The sequence below is a fragment of the Artemia sp. Qi Xiang Cuo genome, chromosome 8 (genome assembly GCF_049724085.1).
Source record: "Artemia sp. Qi Xiang Cuo chromosome 8, ASM4972408v1, whole genome shotgun sequence".
NCBI classification, from domain to species: Eukaryota; Metazoa; Arthropoda; class Branchiopoda; order Anostraca; family Artemiidae; genus Artemia; species Artemia sp. Qi Xiang Cuo.
In genome coordinates, this window is record NC_142801.1 from 44,829,493 (window position 1) to 44,854,411 (window position 24,919).

The 24,919-nt window shown below is 36.1% G+C and overlaps 1 protein-coding gene across 1 annotated transcript in view; it reads right to left on the reverse strand.

Annotated features, from left to right (window-relative positions):
- The window catches only part of LOC148949453 (pikachurin-like), a 293,057-nt gene that overhangs the window by 102,626 nt on the left and 165,512 nt on the right, over positions 1-24,919 (reverse strand). The window contains exon 8 of the mRNA XM_089093487.1: positions 353-570. Within this exon, the coding sequence (XP_088949613.1) occupies positions 353-570 (218 nt within the window). The remainder of the gene's footprint in view (positions 1-352; positions 571-24,919) is intronic.

Genomic DNA, 24,919 nt, shown 5'->3' on the forward strand with positions numbered 1-24,919 from the left:
GATCATCACAGAGTTTTTGCTCGAAAGTATTTTGTCCGATTTCTTTTAACTGTGGGGCTCCTCGCTTCACCACGCGTAGTTGGTGCTTACTTCAATGCCAAGGCACAATCACTATCTACCAATGGTAATAAGCGGCCCTGATTGGTCCAAATTAGGGATGGCTAGGAATTTATGTCTAGCGAAGTACACTTGTGAATGGGTTTAATAAATTTTTGTTTGGATGTAGACTACAAGGGGATGGCATTAGGCTTTACACCTGGTTGTAGTTAGCAAGGCAATATAATTCAGGGCTTTCAAAAAGCATAAAAACACGTTTTTGTTATGTCAATTTGTTTAAAGTAGAATCATATACCTTATTGAAAGTGGCCCATCTCCAAGATCCATGGTGAAAACTGCATATCCATCTTGAATCCCAAGAGTTGCAAAGTCCCCAAGATAGGCGTTACCAGTATACCATATCAAACCAGTTGACTCTTTTGGTTTTACTGTGACTTGTATTTCAAAGTAGAACGCACCGTGTTTCCCTAATGGTGTGTATTTCAAGAATGAAGATCCGTTGAAAGAAGGAACCTAGAAAATAAAACAAAGATTGTATTGCCTTTCTCTCTTATAGAAGACAAGTATTTATTAGGGTTGGACGAAAGGCAGAGCCTGTTCTCTGGATGGAATCAAAATAATAAGTGATGAGGATTTCAAAGACAATTCTGAGTGGTTTTAAAATTGATTTTGACAACCCATCCGAAAAACTACATCATAACGGCGATTTTTGCGATTTGAAAAGTAGATTTCGAATCGCTTTCCATTTGTTTCTGTGGATGAAGAAGGACAGGAATAACTTTCCATGTGGCTTTTCGTGACTTGGAAATTTTTTCCGCTTTTCGAAAAGTGAATTCAGACAAGTCGTGGAAAGTGGGAAAAGGGAGAAAAATTTTGTGGCCCAAGTGAAGAGGGCCAGTTCCTGTGTCAAACTCTAGGTAATCTAGATAGTGGTCCTAAAACATATCCCACTATTTTTTGTGCTCCAAGCGTCGTCTTCACTTCCCAGTTCCCTATTTTTGCTTTCCAGCGGTTTTACGATCGAGAGGTACGACCAAGCAGGAAAGTGTTTCCGGAAATATTGCGAAAACCACCCTACATAAAGTCAAAATTATGAATCGTTAGCGTTCAAATTGCGTCAAATCTGCACCCTCAAACGAATTTACTGGGAAGACAGCTTAATTGTAATTAGGGTTCTGATCCTGTTCTGGATATCCCACTCTCTGCGCTTCCCTTTCTTCACTAGAAATTTTATCTTTAACTGTAAGTATCGATTAATTTCTAAAGAAATTATGCAAAAAGTTTCACTGCTTAAAAAAGGCCTATATTTCTGAAATTAAAAAGCGTCATTATAGAAAAATTATAAATAGTAGCACATTTGAAGAGAAATGCAGAAATTCAATAGAAGCTGTCCGTACGATTATCTTTAATTGTAAGTGTCGATTAATTAAAAAAAAAAACACGAAAAATTTCGCTTCTTAGAAAAAATTATTATAAATTGTTTGGCATCTGTTCAAATACTGCTATTTTCCGATAATAATACATAATAATATCTATCGTAAAATAACGACATGATAATGAAATAATAGTAAATAATAAAATAAATATATTAATTATAAATGCAATAAGAAATAAATAACAATATGATAATAATAATAAGCAATAGATATATTCAAAAAATAAATCTATGTACTCAACTAATGATGCTGTAAACATAAGTACAGGCAACCCCCCCCCTCCCCAGATACATTTTGGATGTAGGCTATATACTGTCTTTTAACTCAGTTTACCTAGAATTCCCTGATAGTTTGAACTTATTACCCATCGAGCCTGAAGCTGGGATGCAAACTTATTTAAAACCGTTAGAAAAAGTCAACGGGAGGGTATTCTTTTAGATTAGACGATCTTTCTATGAGGGTGTAGTTGTCTTTCAACGGATTTTTAATTGACTCCTGGTTGACTCCAGTCAACAAACTGGTCTAAAACTACAAACAAGTTTAAGGCTATGAAGCGGAAATTATTATAAAATACTATGTATGATTTCTATTCATGGAAATTGTAATAAAGTGTGGCAGGGCCGTATCCAGGATTTTTGTTCGGGGGGTTTACCCGATTTTTTCCCATGGACTTTGTCTAACATCCTCGAGCAACATTACGTTAGCTCGAGACCGTTAGTCCACCCCTTGCGAACGAGGACGGGTCCACTAGGCATACTTTCGTATCTTTAAGGTTTTTAAGGTATTTTTTTTTTTTAAGACAGCAAAAACAGAACGCAAAAAGAAGCCAAATAGTAGAAGTAGTCTATATATCTTTTATTTTATTTTTTTTAGCTAAAAGTAAGGGCGAATATCTATAAAACGAAATCCAAGCGACGATTTTTCTTCCCTGCAAAAAATGTCGATGACCTTGTCTGGGCAGATGTCAACGTCCCTATGGACTGCAAGGAGGGCCAAGCCACTCAATCGTTCTCCTGTTGAATTTCTCAGCCAGGTTTTGAGTCTTCTGAGCGTTGAGAAACTTCTTTCCGGAGTAGCAGTGCTAACAGGTAACGTCGCAAGAACAGCCAGAAGAAGAAAAACATTTGGAAAAAAGGTGGCGGCGCATGCTTGAAACGAAGAACAATTCAACCAATGACTCCAAGTTTAATGCCTTCAGATCGACAGAGACAATTTTGGCAGGAGAAAGGACGCTGAGATTTGACAGCAGTTTCTGGTGAAGCACAAATCGTTGTTTCAGCTCGGAAGTGAAGTGGTCCAGGAAAGGAATAAAGAGCGAGGTTCTATAGTGGTTGAGAAGGTCTGGAACGCCTGCATGCATACTCCGGCCACCTCTCGTCCTTGGAAGAGTCATCTCCAGTCCTAAGTCGCTGGCAAAACGCTGAGCTTCGTCAAAAATAGACGTGAAAGCAGAAGCAGCATTTCCTCGCATTTCCATTGTTTTTGAACGGACAGTTTCCATGTGCCTGCATGCAGCTGCCAAATCACAGTCAACTGACTGAAGAGTCTTGCACAGTGGAAGCGTAAGGCGGAAAAGCTCTTTGACCACATGGAGACACACAACAAATTGCGACTGGATCATCGTGTCCAGTAACTGCGCCGCTTTTGCAGAAGTTTTTGCATTTCCGTTCTCTTCAAGAGCTTCCAGGGATCGCAGGATTGGTCGATACAGCTGAAGAAAAGACACGACTCAATCGTTGTGCTCCGCCAATTTTGTTTTGCAGAGTCCGGTTACAGCATGTCTCCTCGAATCCGGTAGTGTGTCGTTGATCTTCTCTTTTAAATTATGTGTCTTGTGTGGGGACGTCCGGTAAAAAATGCAGACTTGTGACAAGACATCGAAGAAATGCTTAAACGCCAGAATAGAGTATACAGAAGAGATGACCATGTTGAGAGTGTGCGCACTACAATGGAAGTAAAGTGCCTTCGGATACTTTTCACGTATAACAGCCTGGACACCCCTAAGGTGCCCACTCATCGCTGTTGCACCGTCATATCCCTGACCAACCTTCCTGTTCAGATTAAGACCAAGGCTTTCGAGAAATCGCAGGATTGATGAAGCCAGACCTTGCCCAGTCAAATCAGAAACTGGGGTAAAACCAAGGAAGTCCTCATGCAGGTTCCCTTTGAATGTGTAGCGGAAGCAAACAGGCAGGTGCTCCGTGTTCGAAACGTCCGCCGTTTCATCGGCAAGTACCGAAAAGCATGGACTTGCGTTTACTCTTTCCACAATAGACTGCTGAAGAAGCTCCCCAGATGCGGCGATAATACCATTCTGGATGATGGGAGAAAGATGTGGCATTTCCAGCCGCAGAAAGAAGATGGTTCTTCAGAATATCGTCACCGTGTCTTGCCGTCAGCCGCAGTAGTTCTTGGAAGTTGCCATCATTTAGGGAAGATTCTGGATCTAAGATCAGAATGGGGGTGGAACAATTAGTACCACGAAGGGCGAGCTGTTGCTACACGCAAAATATCACCGTCTCAATAATTGGTTACAACTTCTGGCAATTTTCTTGAACCTGTGCTTTCCTTGCCGCGTCAAGTTGGTGCACGCTATTGTCCTGCTTTTTCTCCGAGACAGAAATGAAGTTTTCAGCCGATAGGATGCAGTTTCTATGTAACTCAGCTTGTTGGTGAGCTGTGAAGCCCTCTATCACATTCTTCCAGTTCCTGAATGGTTTGGTGACTAGATTCCCCAAGTGCTGGTGGCATTTTTTGCCAGCTGTCTCTGACGAGAACAGAACGCAAAATATGCAAAAAGCAGCGTCCTCGGACGGAGAGTAGGACAAGCAACTAAAACGAGCGAGCCAAGTTAACTGAAACTTCAGCTTCCGTTTTTCGGATACTGGAGATATCTGGAGTCCAAGGGCTCTTCAGCAAACGAAGATTAGAATTTATATCGAGACTGGATGATTTGTTGACAAAAGGACCAATGTCATTTGCAAACAACGACAGAGGCTGGGTTGGTGCAGGTGCGTGTTGCGTCATGGTTGGTTCCAGGGTCCGTGATTCAGAAGCTTCAACGAGGGCTCCAGTGCCCTTCAGATCCACAGGTGTAGATGAATGCTCCGCAGACGTCCCGCTAACGCCACTGTCAGAAACATCCCTGGTCTGCTTGGGCGGGAAAAACGACGTAATGTCACACTTGCTTTCCATGTTGACAATCGCTCTTCTCTTATCTAAGTCTAAAATTGAACGGAACTGACAAGCTTACACTCTTATAACATTTATCTCGAGCCCCCATTGATCCTAATTTACTTTGCTGGGACTGACATTGCATAATAAGGCGAACATGGTGCTACCTAATTGTGTAAGCTGATCAAAACCTTTTACCCACAAAATTGCAATAGGATTTTTGTATGCCATAAAATGCAAAAGCATAATAGCGCATATTAACCCTAATTTACTATGCAAGGTCAGGTGAACATGAGGTTACCTACGATTACCTAATTGCTTCAGCTTATAAGCACCGTTTACCCACAAAATGCAATAGGATTTAGTATGGGAGTATATTTTTTTCCTGGCAAGGTTTTGTCTTTATAGATATTTTTTAGATTAATTTCCAACTCGGTCAAAAATTTCGTGGGAGGGAGGTTCAAACCGGGTAACCCCCCCCCCCCTTGGATACGGCCTTGAAGTGTGGCCATATAAGTACAAAGAATTGTCGTTAATGATACTCTTGGAAAGTTTGACTACATGTGGTTTGGTAACTGTCTTAAGCATATTAATAAAAGCATATTAATGTTAATAAGCATATTTGAAATAAAAATGGTTAACTTTTAAGTATAAATGATAGTAAAAGATTGAATGGGGATAAATAAATTAAAAATGTGCTTTCAGTTGAATCAAATAGAGGACATTGTTTAAAACTGAGCAAATGATGCAAAATTAGCAAAATAAAAAGGCAAGCTTCGAAGGGGAGAAAGCACGTCAAATGGCCAGTTCATAATAAGATAAACCTTAAAAAAATAACATATAATTATTTAAAGAGAAAATTCAAACTCCAAACATAGGCTAGTAGTTACTCTCAGGATAAAGAACTAAACTTATTTCAGACAAGATCTGAGGGGGATCTTTTTTTTTGTGGAAGAGACCAACTTTAAATACAGCATACAGCTAATGAGAAAAACTTTTGTAATAACGGGATTTCCTAGGCAGGAGAGTTATATCTCCCATAGACTAATTAAGAACAGTATCTTAATGATTGGAACAGTAATGATACTTAAACAGCGCTTTACTTTCCGTTTAAAACTGAATTGGGTACGAAACTCACGTTTTGGAAACATGAATTTTTCTTTGTGACAATGTTATATACGGGTTAAATGAGCATTGAAAATGAGTTAATAATAGTCAAGAATCATAATTCCTCTATTTGTGGCAGCAAACCTTAGGATGATCCTTTGAAATCTCGCACTGACTATTGTGGTCACTGACCTCCTTTCTTCTGGCAAAGTTTCCCGGATTTTAATGAGAGTCTTTGGGGAGAAATACTGCAAAGCGGGTTCATTAAACTTAATACAGAATACCGATTTTGCTTTTTGAGAGCCTGAGATTCAAAAATTTCTTGGGAGGGAGGGGACTGCAAAAACAGAGATTATTTTTAACGGCAATACATTTTTATTCGTTTAACGTATATTCTGAAACATTTGTCTCTTGGAGCTACACTTTCCCAAGGAAAATATTAAAGAGTGTAAATCATGAAAATGTTAGACCCAACAAAATACACTTTATACTTTACACTTGACATTTTGACTTTACACTTTATAAAGTCAAAATGGCCCAAAATACTTTTTTATCCATATTTTTAAATAAGGGTAGACGGATAGTGTAGTCTATTTTCAAAATTATGGGGAAAAGTTAAGCCATCCCTAAGTCTTCAGGTTGGAGTAGTAAGACAAAAATTAATTGAGGAACATAATGTCCAGAACACCTAGAGTGCATTCTCCCTTGAGAAAGTGGACAAGTGATTGGCATCCCTGCTTTCAATAAAAAAAAAAAATCGAGGTATTATCATTTAAATATGATAACTACTACCCCTGCCCCCTCTGGATACCACCTTGATAGGATACCGTCTCTGCTTTAAATTAAAAAAAAACAATTATTTTTTTGGTATCCCTGTTTTCAATAAAAAAAAATCGAGATATTATCATTTAAATTTTAGGGTTCCCCCCCCCCCGAAATGTTGGTTTGACTCGTAAAAACGTAACGAAAATGGATATATAAACAAATTTTGTATGCGTTTTTTGAAGTTTTTTTTGTGTAACCCCCTCCCCCCCCCCCGAAAAATAAATATTTGAGTAAAACCCCATCCGAAGAAAATCCTGGGTGCGGCCTTGTATGCTAGTTCAATCCGTAAAGAATAAAGTTAGTTGAAATTCAATTTTTTGCTTATAAGAAGACACCTACCGAATTAAATATAGAAAATGAGCTCTTTTGTAAATTGAAAAACCATAAACATCAACAATTGAGGTAGTTATTTATTTTTATTAGCAAAATTGTATTTCTATGGGAAACACAAATAAAGTAAAACAATTGTTCTTGATAATTAACTCTTTTCCATTTATTAGCTGCCATTTAATTGGTAATTGTGTTAGACAACTGTTTGCTATTAATTAAAGACCTGTGTGAGCCTTGGCAAGCAACATAGATGAAAGTGTGAGCAAAATGAATAAACTTTTAGAGGTTTTGCGATTTCAGGGTGCTAGAATAGGTTTGAAAACTAATGCATAGAAGACTAAGTCACTAAGGCTTGGAATAAGTGAAAATGAAAAAGTGACGTTGGGTAGCGCAAACATTGATCAGGTGGGCAGCTTCACTTGCCTTGGTAGTATTATTAGTAAAGATGGTGGGAGCAGTGAAGATTTTAAAAGTAGAATAGCCAAGGCTCAGGGTGTCTTTCACAGTTGAACAAAAGTTTGGAAGAATGGGAAGATAAGTCTGCAAACCATAATTAGCACATTAGAAGCTACAGTGATGACAGTGGTCAAAAATCGCTCTGAAGCATGGGCGCTCCGAAAATCGGATGAAGATTTGCTAGATGTTTTCCAGAGAAATTGCTTAAGGATTGTTCTGGGTGCCCGGCTGACTGACCGTATTTTAAACAATAGCCTGTACTAAAAATGTGGTTCAATACCGCTCTCTAGGGCTATAATGAAAGAAAGGTTGAGGTGGCTAGAGTACGTTGTGCGGATGAAGGATGATAGATTACCGAAGATTATTCTTTACGGCCAACCATCTAGGGCTAATACAGAAAGCAGGCCGTCCTCGTCTGGGGTGGGAGGACGTCATAAAGAAAGTTTATTTTTTCTTTCTACTACTACTAGCAGTACTACTACTAGTAGTAGTAGTAGTGCTTTTCAGGTGCAGGCCTACATTACACATACTGGAATTTGATTCAAAATAATTCTTGCGTATGGACTTTCACTCAGAGAGAAATAAGAAGGCAAAAACAAGCAGATCTTGCCAACAGTAGGTCTACCAACTTAATCAGACAGCTTAAACCAACACATCCATAGGATAGCCAAAGCCTACTTTGCATAGACAGGAATTTAATTTAAAATAATTCTTGCGTAAGGACTGTCACTCACAGAGAAATTTCAACTTTAATACCGGAGATTAATGTTATAAATGATCCTATTATGGTTTAATCCTTATTTTCCCACATTAAATCACCGAAATGTAACTATTTTAAGTTCCCCAATCTCTTTGGTCAAGTTGGCTTTGGTATGGTTCTCTACCCCCTAACATGCCTCTTGAGTTTCCGCCTGGTTTAAATTACATACAGCCACCACAAACATGAGTTGTTTTGTAGTGATAAAGCAGCGACACAAATTCGATCCAGGACGTCCATGCAATTTAAGCAATCAGTGCGACTTGAGGTTATTTAAGGTAAAATATTCTTATATGTATCCGGACAAATGGATATAACCGTTCAAGAAAACAGCTCGATCAAAATCAGAAGAAAAGAAAGAAGACATAATACATTAGATGACACGTCATATACTCATAGAACGAGTATGAAGTTTTCGGAGGTTAGGTAAGTTTCTAATTAAGGAACCAAGCTACAAATTAGTTCCCTTGAAAAAAAATTAGCCAGGAACTTCCAAGGGTGAAGCACAAAACTCAGTTTCAGAACTCTAAATTTCAATTGCAGTCCTATTCTATCTTCTTCAAAGTTTGAAGGTTTTCCCATAAGCGATTAGAACTAATTTTGACGAAAAAAAGAAAACTAAGGTTCTCCTTTTGTGCTAAAAGTGACAATCAAGTTTCGCTCACTTAAGCAATAGACTCATCTGTGATTGCTTTCAAATTAAATCATTTTGGCCCTTGTGGCCTGAGCTTTGACTCAGTTTAGTGCGTCCACCATGGAATTAATTTTCAAAAGAATAAAAGTGCTATAAGATATGATTCATGTTCCTCAATGTTCTTCAATCTTGCATCATCGTTTCTCTTTGCTGAAATAAAAGATTGACGTTATTTAATTTTTTAATGACACCATTGTATAGACGGAATATGAGTATAATTATACTTCAGTTTTAATATATCAACGTTCAAATTATTTTTAGATGATTTTTTTATACAGCTCTAGGATGATGGTTGGACTAAAGCCTTTACAGATATCAAATCGACCACCTACAATCAAAACTTAGGTCTAGCTGTTTTTCAGTTTGGGTTGAATTCTATCCCCTCCCACCCACACTTTTTTACTAAAGAGAATATATATATATATATATATATATATATATATATATATATATATATATATATATATATATATATATATATATATATATATATATATATATATATATATATATATATATATATATATATATATATATATATATATATATATATATATATATATATATATATATATATATATATATATATATATATATTCTAATGGCCCTACCCCTTTCTTATCAGCGGTCAGATAAAGGACAAATACTAGAGAGGCACAACTAAGAGCCCCGCTTTTTGCCCATAATGTTGGCTGCTATCCGAAAACCTCTTCGATGTGCCAATGAAAATATTCTAGGAGCCATTGTCACTCGTCACCTACCGAGGTCGAATAAGCCCCAAGTTCCAAACTAGTACATTAGCCGTCATTTCCTGCTAAGTTTGGTTGAGATCCGAAACTCGCTTCCGGTAAATGTACCAATAAAAACAATTTGTAAGTAGAGATGGGGGTCCGACTCCCACGAGTCACCCCTGCTGCCATCTACAATTTAGTCTAATACTGTCAGTACACCAAATATGGGCATAGAGTCATTAGGGAGAACACGTGGTTAATGGGGTCAATGACCTAAATTGATTGCGTAATCAAAGTGTGTCAACAAAAACAACATCGACCTTGACATTCGCTGAGAGCGTACACTTACAACACCGGTACGAACCACGTGGTTTATGGTCCATATATGGTCATAGAATACTTACTGGTCTCCAAATATGGGCATAGAGTCATTAGGGAGAACACGTGGTTAATGGGGTCAATGACCTAACTTGATTGCGTAATCGAAGTGTGTCAACAACAACAACCTCGACCTTGACATTCACTGAGAGCGTGCACTTACAACACCGGTACGAACAACGTGGTTTATGGTCCATATATGGGCATAGAATACGGACGGGGCTCCATATAAGGGCATGGACTCATTAGGGAGAATACGTGGTTAATGGGGTCAATGACCTAAATTTCACAACAACAACATCGACCTTGACATTCGCTGAGAGCGTGCACTTACAACAACAAAAACACGGGATTTGGAACACTTGTGCTGTCGACCTCAATTCACCTATCGTGAATCAATAATTCCCCTTAGAAACAACAAATTAATTTCCCTTTCTTGACAGATCAATCAATCAATGACATCATCTGTCAGACTTTAAAAATTTTCGCCTAGAAACGATTCTCCAGGAATAGATCCAAGTCATTAATGTCTTTGCCGCGGAAACAGCTCTTTTGGTCGAACTCCAAAGGATATTAATAACTAAAGGCCATGGAAACAATTAGGCAAGAAGCATCTTAGCGATGAATTGTTTTAGCGCGCGAAAAGGTTTCATATTAATTTGAAATGCGTTAGCACAGAGATGCCAATAACAAAGGAACACGCTGAATTTACGTTTAGGGATTATTTGGGCGAAACCGTTTTAGACAGGTTATGGAACTATTTCGGCGAAACGGTTAGAGACATTTTAAAAGAAGATTTTTGAAGAGATTTTAGAAGAGAATTTAAAGGTGAAACTCTGTGGTCGTTATAATACACAAGTTTCATTTGAACAGTGTTGTGAGGTCCTCTAACCCAACCCCAAAGGGTTCCAATCCTCCTACCCCAACCCCGAAGGAACCCCCGGTCCTCAAAGGCCCCCCAAGCTCCCAAAGGGCCACCGGCGCCCCCAAAGGCCCACCCAGACCCCCAAAGGCCATCCCCAGGCCCCACAAAGGCCCATCGAGCTTCCAAAGGACCAACGGGGTCCCAAAGGCCCTCCACCAGTTCCCGAATGTCCCCCAGTGCCCCCAAAGGCCCTCCGCCGGTCCCAAAAGGCCCATCGAGCTCCCAAAGGACCAACGGGGTCCCAAAGGCCCTCCACCGGTCTCCAACTGCCCCGCCGGACCCCCAAAGGCCCTCCCTGTGCTCCAAAGGCCCTCCCTGTGCCCCCAAAGGCCCTCCTCCGGTCCCCTAAGGCCCATCGAGCTCCCAAAGTACCAACGGGGTCCCACAGGCCCTCCACCGGTCCCCAACTGCCCCTCCGGACCCCCCAAGGCCCTCCCTGTGCCCCAAAGGTCCTCCACCGGTCCCCAAAGGCCCCCACATCCTCAAACGCCCACCCAGGGCCCCAAAGGTCCTCCCCCGGTCCCCATACATGCACACAAAAACTTACACACACACAAAAACTTACACACACACACAAAAACTTACACACACACACGAAAACTTACACACACACATGAAAACTTACACACACACGCCAAAACTTACACACACACACACAAAAACTTACACACACACACACACACACAAAAACTTACACACACACACGAAAACTTACACACACACATGAAAACTTACACACACACGCCAAAACTTACACACACACACACAAAAACTTACACACACACACACACACACACACACACACAAAAACTTGCAAGAGTTGGAATATTTTAGTAGTGTTTGGTTGTGGTTTACCTTGTCACAGTTATATTTTCTTTATTTTTCAAAGTTCATTTTGAATTTCTTTCGTTGAAATGCAAGAGTTGGAATATTTCAGTTGTGTTTGGTCGTGGTTTACCTTGTCACAGTTACATTTTCTTGATTTTTCAAAGTTCATTTGAATTTCTTTTGTTGAAATGCAAGAGTTGGAATATTTAAGTATCGTTCGGTTGTGGTTTAACTTGTCACAGTTACATTTTCTTGATTTTTCAAAGCTCATTTTGAATTTCCTTTGTTGAAATGCAAGAGTTGGAATATTTCAGTAGTGTTTGGTTGTGGTTTAACTTTTAAAATTTAAATTTTCTTTATTTTTAAAATATAATTTGAATTTCTTTCTTTGAAATTCAAGAGTTGGAATATTTCAGTAGCGTTTGGTTGTGGTTTACCGTGTCACAGTTAAATTTTCTTGATTTTTCAAAGTTCATTTTGAATTTCTTTCGTTGAAATGCAAGAGTTGGAATATTTCAGTAGTGTTTGGTTGTGGTTTACCTTGTCACAGTTACATTTTCTTGATTTTTCAAAGCTCATTTTGAATTTCTTTTGTTGAAATGCAAGAGTTGGAATATTTCAGTAGCGTTCGATTGTGGTTTACCTTGTCAAAGTTACATTTTCTTGATTTTTCAAAGCTCATTTTGAATTTCTTTCATTGAAATGCAAGAGTTGAAATATTTCAATAGTGTTTGCGTGTGGTTTACCTTGTCACAGTTAAATTTTCTTGATTTTTATAAGTTAATTTTAATTTATTTCATTTAAAATCTAGAGTTTGAATATGTCATTAGAGTTTGTGTGTTGTTTAACTTGACACAGTTAAATTTTCTTGATTTTTCAAAGTTCATTTTGAATTTCTTTATTTGAAATGCAATAGTTGGACTATTTCATTAGTGTTTTGTCGTGGTTTACATTGTCACAGTTACATTTTCTTGATTTTTCAAAGTTCATTTTGAATTTCTTTCGTTGAAATGCAAGAGTTGGACTATTTCAGTAGTGTTTGGTTGTTGTTTACCTTGTCACAGTTACAATTTCATGATTTTTCAAAGATCATTTTGAATATCTTTAGTTCAATTGCAAGATTTGGACTATTTCAGTAGTGTTTGGTTGTGGTTTACTTTGTCACAGTTACAGTTTCATGATTTTTCAAAGTTAATTTTCAATTTCTTTCGTTGAAAAGCAAGAGTTGGAATATTTCAGTAGTGTTTGGTTGTGGTTTACAATATCACAGTTACATTTTATTGATTTTTAAAAGTTCATTTTGAATTTCTTCAGTTGAATTTCAAGAGTTGGACTATTTAAGTCTTGTTTGGTTATTGTTTACAATGCAACAGATACATATTATTTATTTTTAATATTTCATTTTTAATTTCTTTCGTTGAAATGCAAGAGTTGGAATATTTCAGTGATGTTTGGTTATGGTTTACCTTGTCACAGTTACATTTTCTTGAATTTTCAAAGCCCATTTCGAATTTCTTTCGTTGAAATGCAAGAGTTGGACTATTTCAGTAGTGTTTGGTTGTGGTTTACTTTGTCACAGTTACATTTTCTTGATTTTTCAAAGTTCATTTTGAATTTCTTTCTTTGAAATGCAAGAGTTGGACTATTTTAGTAGTGTTTGGTTTTGGTTTAACTTGTCACAGTTATATTTTCTTGATTTTTCGAAGTTCATTTTCAATTTCTATCGTTGAAAAGCAAGAGTTGGAATATTTCAGTAGTGTTTGTTTGTGGATTACATTGTCACAGTTACATTTTCTTTATTTTTCAAAGTTCATTTTGAATTTCTTTCGTTGAAATGCAAGAGTTGGAATATTTGAGTAGTGTTTGGTTGCGGTTTACCTTGTCACAGGTACATTTTCTTGATTTTTCAAATTTCATTTAGAATTTCTTTCGTTGAAATGCAAGAGTTGGAATATTTCAGTTGTGTTTGGTCGTGGTTTAACTTGTCACAGTTACTTTTTATTGTTTTTTCTAAGTTCATTTTGATTTTCTTTTGTTGAAATGCAAGAGTTGGAATATTTCAGCAGGGTTTGGTTGTGGATTACCTTGTCACAGTTACATTTTATTGATTTTTCAAAGTTCATTTTGAATTTATTTCGTTGAAATGCAATAGTTGGAATATTTCAGTAGTGTTTGGTTGTTGTTTACCTTGTCAAATTTACATTTTCTTGATTTTTCAAAGTTCGTTTTGAATTTCTTACGTTGAAATGCAAGAGTTGGACTATTTCAGTAGCGTTCGGTTGTGGTTTAACTTGTCAAAGTTACATTTTCATGATTTTTCAAAGTTCATTTTGAATTTCTTTCGTTGAAATGCAAGAGTTGGAATATTTCAGTAGTGTTTGGTTGTGGTTTACCTTGTCACAGTTACATTTTCTTGATTTTTCAAAGTACATTTTGAATTTCTTTCGTTGAAAAGCAAGAGTTGGAATATTTCAGTAGTGTTTGGCTGTGGTTTACCTTGTCACAGTTAAATTTTCTTGATTTTTCAAAGCTCATTTTGAATTTCTTTCATTGAAATGCAAGAGTTGGAATATTTCAGTGGTGTTTGGTTATGGTTTACCTTGTCACAGTTACATTTTCCTGATTTTTCAAAGTTCATTTTGAATTTGTTATGTTGAAATGCAATAGTTGGAATATTTCAGTAGTGTTTGGACGTGGTTTACCTTGTCACAGTTACATTCTCTTGATTTTTCAAAGTTCATTTGAATTTCTTTCGTTGAAATTCAATATGTTGGAATATTTTAGAAGGGTTTTGGTGTGGTTTTCATTGTCACAGTTACATTTTCATTATTTTTCAAATTGAATTTTGAATTTAGTTAGTTTAAATGCAAGAGTTGGACTATTTCAGTAGTGTGTGGTTGTGGTTTACATTGTCACAGTTAAATTTTCATGATTTTTCAAAGCTCATTTTGAATTTATTTCGTTGAAAAGCAAGAGTTGGAATATTTCAGTAGCGTTCGGCCATGTTTTAACTTGTCAAAGTTACATTTACTTGATTTTTCAAAGGTCATTTTGAATTTCTTTCGTTGAAAAGCAAGAGTTGGAATATTTCAGTAGTGTTTGGTTGTGGTTTACCTTGTCAAAGTTACATTTTCTTGATTTTTCAAAGTTAATTTTTGAATTTCTTTCGTTGAAAAGCAAGAGTTGGAATATTTCAGTAGTGTTTGCTTGTGGTTTACCTTGTCACAGTTACATTTTCTCGATTTTTCAAAGTTCATTTTGAATTTCTTTCGTTGAAATGCAAGAGTTGGACTATTTCAGTAGCGTTCGGTTGTGGTTTACCTTGTCACATTTAAATTTTCATGATTTTTCAAATTTCAGTTTGAATTTCTTTTGTTGAAAGGCAAGAGTTGGAATATTTCAGTAGTGTTTCGTTGTGGTTTACCTTGTCACATTTACATTTTCTTGATTTTTCAAAGTTCATTCTGAATTTCTTTCATTGAAAAGCAAGAGTTAGAATATTTCAGTAGTGTTTGGCTGTGGTTTACCTTGTCACAGTTACATTTTCTTGATTTTTCAAAGTTCATTTCGAATTTATTTCATTGAAATGAAAGAGTTGGAATATTTAAGTGGTGTTTGGTTATGGTTTACCTTGTCACAGTTACATTTTCCTGATTTTTCAAAGTTCATTTTGAATTTCTTTCGTTGAAATGCAATAGTTGGAATATTTCAGTAGCGTTTCACCGTGGTTTACCTTGTCGCAGTTACATTTTCTTGATTTTTCAAAGTTAATTTTGAATTTCTTTCATTGAAATGTAAGAGTTGGAATATTTCAAAAGTGTTTGGTTGTGGTTTACCTTGTCGCAGTTACATTTTCATGATTTTTCCAAGTTCATTTCGAATTTCTTTCGTTGAAATGCAATAGTTGGAATATTTCAGTAGTGTTTGGTCGTGGTTTACCATGTCACAGTTACATTTTCTTGATTTTTCAAAGTTCATTTTGAATTTCTTTCATTGAAATGCAAGAATTGGAATATTTCACTAGTGTTTGGTTGTGGTTTACCTTGTCACATTTACATTTTCTTGATTTTTCAAAGTTCATTTTTGAATTTCTTTTGTTGAAAATCAAGATTTGGAATATTTCAGGAGTGTTTGATTATGGTTTAAATTGTCACAGTTAAATTTTCTTGATTTTTCAAAGATCATTTTAATTTCTTTAGTTGAAACGCAAGAGTTGGAATATTTCAGCAGTGTTTGGTTGTGGTTTACCTTGTCACAGTTACATTTTCTTGATTTTTCAAAGTTCATTTGTAATTGTTTCGTTGAAATGCAAGAGTTGGAATATTTCAGTAGCGTTCGGTTGTGGTTTACCTTGTCACAGTTACATTTTCTTGATTTTTCAAAGTTCATTTTGAATTTCTTTCGTTGAAATGCAAGAGTTGAAATATTCCAACTCTTGCATTTCAATGAAAGAAATTCAAAATGAACTTTGAAAAATCAAGAGAATGTAGCTGTGACAAGGTAAACCACAAGCAAACACTACTGAAATATTCCAACTCTTGCTTTTCAACGAAAGAAATTCAAAATGAACTTTGAAAAATCAAGAAAATGTAACTTTGACAAGGTAAACCACAACCAAACACTACTGAAATATTCCAACTCTTGCATTTCAACGAAAGAAATTAAAAATGAAATTTGAAAAATAAAGAAAATTTAACTGTGACAAGGTAAACCACAACCAAACGCTACTGAAATATTTTAACTCTTGCATTTCAATGAAAGAAATTCAAATGAACTATGAAAAATCAAGAGAATGTAATTGTGACAAGGTAAACCACAACCAAACGCTACTGAAATATTCCAACTCATTCTTGTCAAAGAAATAAATACAAAATGACCTTTTTAACATCATTAAAATGTACCTGTGACATGGTATACCACGACCATACTCTGATGAAATATTCCAACTCTTACTTTTCAACGACAGAAATTCCAATTTAAATTGTAAATTAAAGAAAATGTAACATTGTAAAGGTAAAACATAACCAAACACTACTGAAATATTACAACTCTTGCTTTTCAAAGAAATAAATTCAAAAATGAACTTTGAAAAATCAAGAAAATGTAACTTTGACAAGGTAAACCACAACCAAACACTACTGAAATATTCCAACTCTTTCTTTTCAAGGAAAGAAATTCAAAATGAAATTTGAAAAATAAAGAAAATGTAACTGTGACAAGTTAAACCACAAACAAACACTACTGAAATATTCCAACTCTTGAATATCGAAAAAAGAAAATAAAAATAAACTTTGAAAAATAACGAAAATTAAACTGTGACAAGTTAATCCACAAACAAACGATACTTAACTATACCAACACGATAAATTCAACTATATAATTTCAAAATAAACAGTGAAAATACATGAAGATTTAGCTGTGACAAGGTAAACCACGACCATACACTACTGAAATATTCCAGCTCTTGAATTTAAACGAAAGAAATTCAAATGAACTTTAAAAATCAAGAAAATGTAAATGTGAAAAGGTAAACCACAAGCAAACACTACTTAAATATTCCAACTCTTGCATTTCAACGACAGAAATTCAAAATGAGCTTTGATAAATCATGAAAATGTAACTGTGACAAGGTAAACCACAACCAAACACTACTGAAATAGACCAACTCTTGCATTTCAACGAAAGAAATTCAAAATGAACTTAGGAAAATAATGAAAATTTAACTGTGACTAGTTAAAAAACAATCAAAATCTACTGAAATATTCCAACTAATGAATTTCAACGAAAGAAATTCAAATGAACTTTAAAAAATCAAGACAATGTAACTGTGACAAATTAAGCTATAACCAAACCCTTCTGAAATATTCCCACTCTTGCATTTCAAATGAAAGAAATTCAAATTAACTTTGAAAAAAAAAGAAAATGTAACTGTGACAAGGTAAACCACGACCAAACACTACTGAAATATTCCAACTATTGCATTTCAACGAAAGAAATTCAAAATGAACTTTGAAAAATCAGGAAAATGTAACTGTGACAAGGTAAACAAAAACAAAACACCACTGAAATATTCCAACTATTGCATGTCAATGAAATAAATTCAAAATGAACTTTGAAAAATCAAGAAAATTTAACTGTGACAAGGTAAACCACATCCAAACACTACTGAAATATTCCAACTCTTGCTTTTCAACGAAAGAAATTCAAAATGAACTCTGAAAAATCAATAAAATGTAACTGTGACAATGTAAACCACAACCAAACCCTACTGAAATATTCCAACTCGTGCAATTCAACAAAAGATATTCAAAATGAACATTGAAAAATCAAGAAAATGTAACTTTGACAAGGTAAACCACAACCAAACGCTACTGAAATATTCCAACTCTTGCACTTAAACGTAAGAAATTCAAAATGAACTTTGAAAAATCAAGAAAATGTAACTGTGATAAGGTAATCCACAACCAAACACTTCTGAAATATTCCAACTCTTGCTTTTCAATGAAAGAAATTCAAATGAACTTTGAAAAATCAAGAAAATGTAACTGTGACAAGGTAAACCACAGCCAAACACTACTGAAATATTCCAACTCTTGCTTTTCAACGAAAGAAATTCAAAATGAACTTTGAAAAATCAAGAAAATGTAAGTGTGACAAGGTAAACCACAACCAAACACTACTAAAATATTCCAACTCTTGCATTTCAACAAAAGAAATTCAAAAGTGAACTTTGAAAAATCAAGAAAATTTAACTGAGACACGGTAAAACACAACCAAACACTACTGAAATATTCCAACTCTTGCATTTCAACAAAAGAAATTCAAAATGAACTTTGAAAAATCAAGAGAATGTAACTGTGACAAGGTAAACCACAACCAAACACTACTGAAATATTTCCACTCTTGCATTTCAACGAAAGAAATTCGAAATGAACTTTGAAAAATCAAGAAAATGTACCTGTGACAAGGTAAACCACAACCAAACACTACTGAAATATTCCAACTCTTGCATTTCAACGAAAGAAATTCAAAATGAACTTTGAAAAATCAAGAAAATGTAACTGTGACAAGGTAATCCACAACCACACACTACTGAAATATTCCAACTCTTGCTTTTCAACGATAGAACTTGAAAATGAACTTCGAAAAATCAAGAAAATATAACTGTGACAAGTTAAACCACAACCAACCACTACTAAAATATTCCAACTCTTGCATTTCAACGAAAAAAATTCAAAATGAACTATGAAAAATCAAGAAAATGTAACGGTGACAAGTTAAACCAAAACCAAACACTACTGAAATAGTCCAACTCTTGCATTTCAATAAAAGAAATTCAAAATGAACTTTGAAAAATCATGAAAATGTAACTGTGATAAGGTAAACCATAAGCAAACATCACTGAAATATTCCAAATCTTGCATTTCATTGAAAGAAATTCAAAATGAACTTTGAAAAATCAAGAAAATGTAACTTTAACAATTTAAACCATAACCAAACACTACTGAAATATTCCAACTCTTGCATTTCAACGAAAGAAATTCAAAATGAACTTTGAAAAATCAAGAAAATGTAACTGTGACAATGTAAACCATAACCAAACACTGATGAAATATTCCAACTCTTGCTTTTCAACGAAAGAAATTGAAAAATGAACTTTGAAAAATCATGAAAATTTAACTGTGACAAGGTAAACCACAACCAAACACTACTGAAATATTCCAACTCTTGCATTTCAACGAAAGAAATTCAAAATGAGCTTTGAAAAATCATGAAAATTTAAATCTGACAAGGTAAACCACAACCAAACACTACTGAAATATTCCAACTCTTGCATTTCAACGAAAGAAATTCACAAAGAACTTTGAAAAATCAAGAAAATGTAACTGTGACAAGGTAAACCACGAACAAACACTACTGAAATATTCCAACTCGTGCATTTCAACGAAAGAAATTCAAAATGAACTTTGAAAAATCAAGAAAATTTAACTGTGACAAGGTAAACCACAACCAAACACTACTGAAATATTCCAACTCTTGCATTTCAATGAAAGAAATTCAAATGAACTTTGAAAAATCAAGAAAATGTAACTGTGACAAGGTAAACCACAACCAAACACTATTGAAATATTCCAACTCTTGCATTTCAATGAAAGAAATTCAAAATGATCTTTGAAAAATCAAGAAAATGTAACTTTGACAAGTTAAACCACACTCGAACGCTACTGAAATAGTCCAACTCTTGCATTTCAACAAAAGAAATTCAAAATGAGATTTGAAAAATCAAGAAAATGTAACTGTGACAAGGTAAACCACAACCAAACACTACTGAAATATTCCAACTATTGCATTTCAACGAAAGAAATTCAAAATGAACTTTGAAAAATCAAGAAAATTTAACTGTGACAAGGTAAACCACAACCATACGCTAATGAAATATTCAAACTCTTTCATTTCAATGAAAGAAATTCAAATTAACCTTGTAAAATCAAGAAAATTTAACTTTGACAAGTTAAACCACAACCAAACACTACTGAAATATTCCAACTCTTGCATTTCAACAAATGAAATTCAAAATGAGCTTTGAAAAATCAAGAAAATGTAACTGTGACAAGGTAAACCACAACCGAACTCTACTGAAATATTCCAACTCTTGCATTTCAACAAAAGAAATTCAAAATGAACTTTGAAAAATCAAGAAAATGTAACTGTGACAAGTTAAACCACGACCAAACACTAGTGAAATATTTCAACTCTTGCATTTCAACGAAAGAAATTCAAAATGAACTTTGAAAAAGCAAGTAAATCTAAATGTGACAACGTAAACCACAACCACACACTACTGAAATATTCCAACTCTAGCAAGGTTTTGTGTGTGTGTGTGTATGTTTTTGTGTGTGTGTGTGTGAGTTTTGGCGTGTGTGTGTAAGTTTTCATGTGTGTGTGTTTTTTTTAGTGTGTGTGTGTTTGTTTTTTTGTGTGTGTGTGTGTGTGTGTAAGTTTTTGTGTGTGTGTGTGTAAGTTTTGGCGTGTGTGTGTAAGTTTTCGTGTGTGTGTGTAAGTTTTCGTGTGTGTGTGTAAGTTTTTGTGTGTGTGTGTTAGTTTTTGTGTGTGTATAAGTTTTTGTGTGCATGTATGGGGACCGGGGGAGGACCTTTGGGGCCCAGGGAGGGCGTTTGGGGATTCGGGGGCCTTTGGGGACCGGAGGAGGACCTTTGGGGCACAGGGAGGGCCTTTGGGGTACAGGGAGGGCCGTTGGGGGTCCGGAGGGGCAGTTGGGGACCGGTGAAGGGCCTTTGGGACCCCGGTGGTCCTTTGGGTGCTCGATGGGCCTTTGGGGTCCGGGGGTGGGCCTTTGGGGGCACAGGGAGGGCCTTTGGAGCACAGGAAGGGCCTTTGGGGGTCCGGAGGGGCAGTTGGAGACCGGTGGAGGGCCTTTGGGACCCCGTTGGTCCTTTGGGAGCTCGATGGGCCTTTGTGGACCGGAGGAGTGCCTTTGGGGGCACAGGGGGACATTCGGGAACTGGTGGAGGGCCTTTGGGACCCCGTTGGTCCTTTGGAAGCTCGATGGGCCTTTGTGGGGCCTGGGGATGGCCTTTGGGGGTCTGGGTGGGCCTTTGGGGGCGCCGGTGGCCCTTTGGGAGCTTGGGGGCCTTTGAGGACCGGGGGTTCCTTCGGGGTTGGGGTAGGAGGATTGGAACCCTTTGGGGTTGGGTTAGAGGACCTCACATCACTGTTCAAATGAAACTTGTGTATTATAACGACCACAGAGTTTCACCTTTAAATTCTCTTCTAAAATCTCTTCAAAAATCTTCTTTTAAAATGTCTCTAACCGTTTCGCCGAAATAGTTCCATAACCTGTCTAAAACGGTTTCGCCCAAATTATCCCTAAACGTAAATTCAGCGTGTTCCTTTGTTATTGGCATCTCTGTGCTAACGCATTTCAAATTAATATGAAACCTTTTCGCGCGCTAAAACAGTTCATCGCTAAGATGCTTCTTGCCTAATTGTTTCCATGGCCTTTGGTTATTAATATCCTTTAGAGTTCGACCAAAAGAGTTGTTTCCGCGGCAAAGACATTAATGACTTGGATCTATTCCTGGAGAATCGTTTCTAGGCGAAAATTTTTAAAGTCTGACAGATGATGTCATTGATTGATTGATCTGTCAAGAAGGGGAAATTAATTTGTTGTTTCTAAGGGGAATTATTGATTCACGATAGGTGAATTGAGGTCGACAGCACAAGTGTTCCAAATTCCGGGTTTTTGTTGTTGTAAGTGCACGCTCTCAGCGAATGTCAAGGTCGATGTTGTTGTTGTGAAATTTAGGTCATTGACCCCATTAACCACGTGTTCTCCCTAATGAGTCTATGCCCATATTTGGTGCCCCGTCAGAATTCTATGCCCATATATGGACCATAAACCACGTGGTTCGTACCGGTGTTGTAAGTGCACGCTCTCAGTGAATGTCAAGGTCGATGTTGTTGTTGTGAAATTTAGGTCATTGACCCCATTAACCACGTGTTCTCCCTAATGACTCTATGCCCATATTTGGTGACCCGTCAGTATTCTATGCCCATATATGGACCATAAACCACGTGGTTCGTCCAGGTGTTGTAAGTGCACGCTCTCAGTGAATTTCAAGGTCGATGTTGTTGTTGTTGACACACTTTGATTACGCAATCAATTTAGGTCATTGACCCCATTAACCACGTGTTCTCCCTAATGACTCTATGCCCATATTTGGTGTACTGACAGCATTAAACTAAATTGTAGATGGCAGCAGGGGTGACTCGTGGGAGTCGGACCCCCATCTCTACTTTTGCATACCCCTTACTCTTTTCGTACAAATGTTAAATCAGTCCCAGATCCCAAAAAGACACAACAAGCAAACTAAATGTTGCTTCTTTAACAGTTCCGTTGAGATATAATATTCTGTTTTTGTGCATACCCAGATCACTAGAATTTAGGGACCCCTCCTTCCCTCAACAGTGATTGGATAAGTATCGAACCTCAAAGTCAAAAATAGAACACTTACTATTACGCTCCCTTAGGCTTGGAGGAGATCTGACATCCTTTTTCTGCAAAAATGTGAATAACAAGAATTTTGAGACTTCCCTCTTTCACTCCCCTACAGAGACCAGGTCATATCCTATTCCTCAGAAGCTTTATAACGAAATTATCTCTTACTTTCAAATAAATTTTATTTAGAATCAAGAACCCCTTCTTTTTAAATATCCTGATAACAAGGATTTAGAGATCATCCTTTCCCTGCGAAGGCTAGATTTTGTCTAACCCAATGGCACAACTAGGGCACTAGTTGGTGCTTCACATCAAGTTTAGTGAAGATCTGATAGGCTCTTCTGTCGGATGTACTGATGACAGGATAATGGGAAACTTCACATCCCTCAGTTACATCCCAAGACGATATATTTCAGTTCACTTCTGAATCTGATCTTAATATGCATACAAAAGCTGAGAAAATTTATCAAAAACCGGAAATTTCCTTGAAAAGATAAATATTAATAAATAGATAATTGAAATATAAGATTTTGAGGTCGGTTCTTACATAATTTCAATCAGTTTTTTAATTCAATTTTCAGGTTTGGTCTTTGCTCCCATCAGAATGTTGTTTAAATTAATTTTCGGTCATTTTAATTTTGAAATTAATCAAAAATAAATAATGTGGGACCTGGATAATAATTTTGAATATTACTATCTGTGACACCTTGAAAGAAAGATTGAACAACACAGAATTTGTTTCTATGCTGAAAGCAGGGCTTATCAAATCCGATTTATTGTTGTGATTAGATCTATGAATTTTAGACTGCCAACTTGTTTCTATTGAATATTTCAAGCGACGTTCATTTACACAGTCAATTCTATACATTAAAATCAAATTATCATGGTTTATTCTGATGTCACTACCATCAACAGTACAGCCATGACAAACTTCTTAACAACCAACTTCACAAAATCGGAATGTAAAACATTAATTTAAAGCTAAAATCTGCGAAGGATTAACTGCCTTCCAGGTAGTTATGCTGTTGATTATTTAGGAAGAAATTTACATAACAAGAATTTAGGAGGAACTTTCCAAGAACAGTTGAATACGAAACTTAAGAGTTTAGAATTGGGCAATGTAGAAGAAATATGGATTAGATAGATGTATTCTCGGTGAAAAATTTACTAAGTAGCAGGAGATATCTTAGGGGGGAGATTTAGAAACGCTGCTAGGAATATAGTGAAAAGGTTGTAAGCTTGGTAGAAGAGAGAGGTATTTTGTATAAAAGTTTGACAGAGTGACAAATCTTATGAAAATTATGGAAGTCATTACCTATTAACATTTCACACACAGAAAAAGAGCTTTTGAGTTTTTCTTAGCTGGAAATTAATAAAGAATGAACCATAACTTTCATTCACTAGGACTTACGCCAAAAAAAGAAACAGCTGGGATGTACTGGCTAAAAATGATTTTTTTTTTTGGGGGGGGGGGGGTCGAAAGAAGTGACTGGGAGCCCCCAGTTCAGGATTTTTGATCACGACGATCTAGTCTTGGGCTTTTTGTTTCAATTTTTTATTAGGTATCAGCCATTAAAGAATCTTTCAATTTCTTGTTAATCTAGAAAATATATAAAATTTCGGTCCTCAAAGAAATAATTAAATGTTCTACAAGAGTCTGATATTACATAGTCCCTAATTAGCCTGCTTTCGTGGTGAAGGCCATTTCGTTTTGTTTCATTCTGATACTTTTTAAAGCCTAGCAGAAAAAGATAGTTTTCTGGGAAACAACTGGAAATTTACGAAGTTCCAAGGATTTTTTTTTGTCCACTTAGGGATTACCATACTAAAAATAGTTTTGAAATGCTTTCCCTTTTCGTTTTTGAGTTACAAAACACTGGTGACAAGGAAAAAGCAAACGACGAAAGCAACTGCACAACCGCTCCGCAACACAATAGACAATAGACCAAATGTCTTTGGATTATCACGGCAACAATGTTTCTAAATTCTATTTGTTTTCTAATATGTATAGAGTTTCCACATGGCGTATTATAAGAGTATTGTAATCAAACAAAAATTTAACCTTTAAAACGCCAATTTTGTAGCAACTTCAAAAAAAGAATGACCAAGATTACTTTCCCCTTTTCGTGCTTTCTTTATTTGTTAGAATAACGTTTCTTTAAAAAAAATAATTTTTAATTCAATCTTACATAGCGCTTTGT